The sequence below is a fragment of the Nuphar pumila genome, chromosome 7 (assembly GCF_984573655.1).
Source record: "Nuphar pumila chromosome 7, dmNupPumi1.hap1.1, whole genome shotgun sequence".
Taxonomy (NCBI): domain Eukaryota; kingdom Viridiplantae; phylum Streptophyta; class Magnoliopsida; order Nymphaeales; family Nymphaeaceae; genus Nuphar; species Nuphar pumila.
In genome coordinates this window covers 5,703,340-5,709,339 of record NC_143255.1, presented here as the reverse complement: position 1 = coordinate 5,709,339, position 6,000 = coordinate 5,703,340, and the positions used below count along the sequence as shown (strand labels likewise).

Sequence of the window (6,000 nt, the reverse complement as noted above, 5' to 3'; positions counted from 1 at the left end):
TTTTTTTCATTTTTACAATTTGTTAAAACAGAAATTGTATTCAATGCCCGTAAGTACTGGATATCACTAATATTTTGGCAGTTATTCATACTAAAAGGTACCTATCACAAGACAGTGCATTCCAATATGGAATCTGCAGTACAAGAAGTCAAAAGAAATGGTCAAGTACTAGACTACTTATGCAACCAACCAACCACAGCTCAGAAAATTAAATCTGCATTTCAGAATCACAATTTCCATGATATATCAAATTACCTGCAGATGGCTTAAGGCATTTTGGGCATGTGGTTCTGCCATAGATGCTACAAAATCAATGTAGAAAAGATAGTCGAAGTACCTACACCAGCAAGGAGTATTCTGCTCAACTTATATTTTTATGCTGTATGGAAACTCATTCCTATTATCCCTTAAAATACAAAGAAATACAAAGACAAGCCAAAGTAATGTTGTTGGATAGAAAATTTTAAGGCTTCAACCAATTTCAATGTAAAACTAAATGGCATCCTCACTTGGCATTTCCATTGTTGGAGTCATCATCAACCCTCAAGGGCCGTTTTCTTTGAGGTCTGCTCTCTATCTAGGTAAGCAAACATTGAATAGATCGAGTTAGGTTCGGAGTTTGATCATAAAAGTCCAAAAGAAAACAAAACACTTCTGAATAACATTAGAAGCAATACCTTTGTCAAATTAATGTCCCTTATAGCAAACACAGCCAAAGCTTTAAAAAGCATTCCGGGACCTTCTTCCAAAGTAAATACAATACTTGTCTATCATGGAAAAGCAAGAAACATCATAAGTAGGAAAATCAAAGAAATATTGATTGATGGATAATAAAATGAGACATATTTACCTTAAAAGGTCTATCTGTTCTAGGAATTATAGGTTCCCGGGCAAGTATTAGAAAGCGAGTAATGTTATCCAAATCATCCTGTAAGAGCCAAACAATTAAAAACTTTAAAGTAAACTAGCTTTGTAGACATTAACAACATATCAATGTTTGCATTCATCATCAATTAAAAGAACACGTCAACATTGCACCGACAGCAGCACACATGAAAAAGAGTAAAGGGAAAATAACGAAACTCTTGCCTGTAATTTTTCTGCAAGAACATCAAGTCCATATATTTCAGCAGCTCGAGCACTTGCAATGGCTCCTGTATCTCTAAGCCCCTTATCAGCTATAGCCTGGCCCACAAAACTTTGAATTTATAATAGAATTATAAGCATCAATATCGTAAGAAGAAAAACTGGATCTTTACAAAGCAAAAGAAAATTGTTAAAGGATATCAACCTGAGCAGCACCAGCAGTATCATCCATACTCTCACGAATAACCCCCAATTTGCTTAGTGTGAGCTCACATTGTGCAAGCGCCTGAAATGAAGCAGTTTCAATCACAAAAAGTCTACATGAAAACATTAATGCATAGGTTATTGAAAAAAATAAGCAAAAAAGAATCAGAACCTGTGGATGACTCAAGACACGTTTTAGCTCTTCCTTCTTGACACCTGTTAGCCCTAAAAGACAGTGATTGACAGCCAACTGCACCTCACCAACAATATGAATCCTATGGCAGAGGAGCAAGTCATAATTGTGGTGAATGCTTCCACCCAAAGAATTTTCAATAGGCAGAACAGCTCTATCCACAAGCCACAGTTCAACTGCCTGCAGCTCAGACAAAATAAGTTAGGAGTTGGCACTCTCAAGAAGGCAACCAGTTTCATGACAAAAGCACATAGTGAAACCTTAAATGCAGCTTCAAATTGTTCACAAGGGACAGCTTCACATTGAGGATAAGCTTTGAGGGCAGATGCCTCACTGTATGCACCTGGTACACCCTACAAAATTACTTCATGAAATTGAAATCAAAATGCAAGCAAACAGAAAGCAATCAAAAGCATCTAGCAATCAAACCAAAACCAGAATAACTTCACAAGGAGTGCACACAACAGCAGGATCTCCTTATAAAATTAAATTTCCAAATATGCACCATGAAAAATGCAACTAACCTGATAGGCCACGCGGACTTGTGAACCATGGCTAGGAGAAGCAGCAAGATCCGTAACAGACAGTGGTTCTGCAATAAGCATAAAGTTCATCGATCATTGGCAAGAGCTGACATAACCAAATGCAACATTGAACTCAGAAGCACTATTTGTGAGCAGGATCATTTTCTACTGCAAGCATAACCAGCATACTTAGACAGAACAATGGGATCAAATATTGAAGTCTTTCAACGTGTGCTGGATATTTGTACTCACAATCTACTGTAGCACATTCAGATCTTTCACACAGATCTGAAGTAATGTTTTATTTTTTTCTTTTTGTTTATCCAAGCTGTGGGATAGCCATGGTGGTATTCGAACCCAAGACCATTCAGTTAATGATAGTGGCGAGTCTACCTGTCCAGCTTTCACATCAGACCCAACCAATGGAAGAAATTCGCTAAGGACTCTAAGGCTATGTTTGGGACCATGATTTCCACCGATTTGGTGTTGCATTGTGGTTTCCAGGACATGCCTTGGGTATTTGGGAGGCATTGTGTTACCAAAACCATGCACTGGGGATGGTGTTGGCAACACAACTCCATCCACAACACAACATTTTGACTCTCTCCAAGAGAGGTAGTCATTGGTAACACAACAATTGGACGCAACTCTAATGCTGGTCCTATGTGGCTCTCGAATGTTTCCAGTACCTAGGTATGTCTCTCTCTCTCTCTCTCTTAAAAACCCTAACTATTGATTTTTCTTCTTCCTCTCTTCCTCTTCTTCTACTTCTTCTTCATCATATTCTTCTTCTTCTCTCTCTCTCTCTTTGTATAGGCTAGTTAGAGCACAAACCGAACATAGGTGATTAGAGAATAGAAATGGTGATAGAGCCCCCTTTTCTTTTTCTTTTTCATTTTTTTTTTAATGGGGTGATTGAAAAAGGTCTATGGGCATCTCCATGAGTCTAGTGTAAACGGAAGGCAAGTTTTTTGAAGTTGGTGATTGATGAATTTTGTTTCTTGCTCTTACTATTCTCAAAATTAAGGTGCCAAAAAAAGGGTTTTACTATTCACTTCATACTGTATACCCAATGTTTGGTTATTTGTTTGATAGAGTAAAACTGTTTGATGATTTACCTGAATGAGTTTAGGGATTGCTTTATTTTATTTGCTTGATTTGCTGAGTTTGTCAATCGGCTGACCTTTGTTTGATGTTGCCTTTGTCTTAGTAGGTTTTAAGGTGGGAGCTTTCATTCTTCTCCAATGGTCAAGCATTCTAGACTAACCAACAAAGACATTATCTAACTAATTTCAGTTTTTACCTTATTTTTGTTGGGATTTTGGCTCAAAGCTATCTAGGTTTCCTATACATTTACCTAAGTTAGTGGGTGTTTATTTATTCTTACAAGTTTAGTTCCACGGTGAAAGTGTTGGAACTCCACTAGGCTTTATATAGTCGGGGTGTTGCCTTAAAAAGGTGAAGGCCCTTAAGGGCTTGGTCTTGTCAATTAAACTTTGGATTTTACATCTTGGATCTTGAACCTTGAATTTGGATTTGGACATTGAACTTTGGACTTGGATTTTGGACCTTGAATTTGGATTTGGACATTGAACTTTGGACTTGGATCTTGGACCTTGAACTTTGGACTTGAATTTCGGTTCATCCTAGCTCGGTCCGGTTTGGTCTTTGATCCTTTTAGCACTTGGGACGGTTTTAATCTTCAAGCCTAAGGCCAACCATTGACTAACCTATTTATGAACTTTGACCAGGTCTCAATTCCCATTGGGACCATTTGGACCTTGGCCGAAGGAACCTGCCCAATGTCCTTGCATGGGACCATAAATGTTAAATGGTCCATTAGCTGCCCTTCGCAGTTGATCGTTGACTACGACCTAAAATCTGGATAGTCTTGACCTCGAGAGGATCATTTTTTACCAGGGTTATACCCTTTTCATCTTTTGACCGCACCCCTCCTTGGCCTGGTTGGGTCATTATGGTTGACCGTTTGGGCCCCTTGAATGCCCTTTATGGGACTTTATTGGTAGTTGTTGGGTTGAGGCCTATATAAACCCCATCCTTCTCCCATTCTTTTCATCACTCACCTCTCTCTCTCTCTCTCTCTCTCTCTCTCTCTCTCTCTCGAGGTCCCTAGCTCACTCTTTTCATCACTCACTGTAGCTCTCTCTTTCCCTAGTGCTTTCAATAGTGAGCCGAGTCCTTGACTTAGTCAAGGTTTTGCCTAAGTCGAGCCTAGAGTTCCTACCCAAACTGAACCCAAGGTCCCTACACAAGTTGAGCCTAGGGTCTAGCCTACAGTCGAGCCTAGGTCAACCTTACCTATTCAAGAGGCTTTTTCAAGGCGGTTTGTGTCAAGTTACTCAGTCTCACCTATTGCAGGGTGTGGTTCGATCTTCGCAAGAAGGCAAAAGCTCGATTGTATCATGTGAGTGTAGTTGCATAAATACCCATTGCACCAAGGACTTGATCCTAAGTTGTGCAACTATCGCTTGAAAGCGTGCGCGTATAATGCGTGCCTCCGAGCAAGCTCAGTTGCCTTACCCATTCATTGAGTGAACTATTTTTCAATAGTTTTTACTTCAAAGACCCAAAACCCAAAGAATTCTTTGACTATTTTGGCTCCAATCATCTATCTCATTAAGAAAAATCGCTAAAATTTTCCAAATTCTACTTTAGTTTTGACTCTCATAACACAACTATGTTAAATTGTTGACTATTTTTTACTCCAAGAATTCACACCTGTTTGGAAGCCAACACCAATTCATGGAAATGTCCAAACCACCTGAAATTCATGATGAGGCCCCAAACATCTTGTGGAGTTGCCAATTCAATGAATCCCAACTCCATGTGGGCAAGACATGGAAACGATGTTTCCATCCCAACACAAGGCTCCCAATAATCTGAATCGTCATGATTTGGGAGAATGTAGAAAAGAATAGTCCACAATCTTTGAATTCAAAAGAAATTCATTAGATGAAAAACTCTAATTTTGCAAAATTCACCACAAGCAAACAGCTTAAAGGCATTACAATCTCGAGAGCTACTTAAAATTGTTAGAAAATCATCAAATAAAATCTCAACAAATAGGCATCCTACAACCTTGTAGAAGTTCGAGTATCACTGATCTGCAAGAGCCATACGTCACTGGAATACCCACAAACTTATACATTGCCAAAACTTGCTCCCATGCCATAAAACAAAAATCCTAATTTCTATTTTTCATATGTTGGTGAGCCATTTATAGGTACCATATAAGCTGAGAGACAACAAATGTGTGTGTGCGCGCGCGAGTGTGTGTGTGTGTGTGTGTGCGAGAGAGAGAGTCCAAACAAAAGTAAACCAAAATGAAGAGGAAACAATAAATTATATCTGGCACCTACAAATTAATGAGCACAAACTAATTAATGCAACACCAGAATGACTATGAAACAAGAAACCATAGAAACCATACTTGGCAAAGGGACCATCTCCTTCCTCGATTCACCGTCCAAGCTTCCATCCACCGAGGAGGGTGCTTCATCATCGCTCACCAGAGTTGCCCTGCGAGCACAGAAGCGCCTCCGATAATACGCACATCCCTGGCTTCCCCACCCCCCGTTGCTGGGTTTCAAGTCATACCCACAAGGCGTAGGCCCCAGATCTCCTCCCCAAGCGTCCACGATGCTGAAACCCAAACTCGATGGCTGCTCTCAGAGCCATTTCTCATGCACCACTCTCAGTTTTCTCATTCCACAGGCAGCCTAAGTAGCAACAGCGATCATCGGAATAACGTATCTAGCGGGTTAAATGGGGTAGAAAAGTTTATAGTTTGGTCTTTTTCGATGCGGAGACGCAGCAAAAAAAAATCATCCAGAGATCTTTATAGTTAATCAGCCATTTTTTGTTTTAGGTAGTTTTTTTTCAATTATTTTAGGAAATCTTAAAAATTCATAAATAATTCGTCGTTGAGCATATTTTTCTCTGTTAATCCAACGACGAGTTTATATCATTTTT

General features: G+C 39.4%; 1 protein-coding gene and 1 long non-coding RNA gene across 2 annotated transcripts; both read right to left on the bottom strand.

Moving 5' to 3' along the window:
* Nucleotides 1-509: 509 nt before the first annotated feature.
* On the bottom strand, nt 510-929 carry LOC149830975 (uncharacterized). The gene is made up of 3 exons (XR_016432975.1): nt 851-929; nt 678-767; nt 510-577 (listed from the first exon to the last, which is right to left on the bottom strand). It is a non-coding gene; the product is annotated as an uncharacterized LOC149830975 (long non-coding RNA).
* Nucleotides 930-1,026: 97 nt separating this feature from the next.
* Nucleotides 1,027-2,097, bottom strand: LOC149830974 (arogenate dehydratase 3-like). The gene is made up of 5 exons (XM_090011860.1): nt 2,008-2,097; nt 1,744-1,836; nt 1,463-1,663; nt 1,292-1,372; nt 1,027-1,185 (listed from the first exon to the last, which is right to left on the bottom strand). Exons 1-5 carry the CDS (start codon nt 2,095-2,097, stop codon nt 1,027-1,029), a joined length of 624 nt encoding a protein of 207 aa, XP_089867986.1.
* Between the last annotated feature and the right edge of the window lie 3,903 nt (nt 2,098-6,000).

Bases quoted from the DNA above. Each gene is read 5' to 3' on its own strand.
- LOC149830974 (XM_090011860.1), bottom strand. From the start codon at position 2,097: ATGAACTTTATGCTTATTGCAGAACCACTGTCTGTTACGGATCTTGCT. The intron at 1,837-2,007 runs GTTAGTTGCATT...GTAATTTTGTAG, and splicing joins AAGTCCGCGTGGCCTATCAG to GGTGTACCAGGTGCATACAG. The intron at 1,373-1,462 runs GTTCTGATTCTT...GCTTCATTTCAG, and splicing joins GTGTCTTGAGTCATCCACAG to GCGCTTGCACAATGTGAGCT.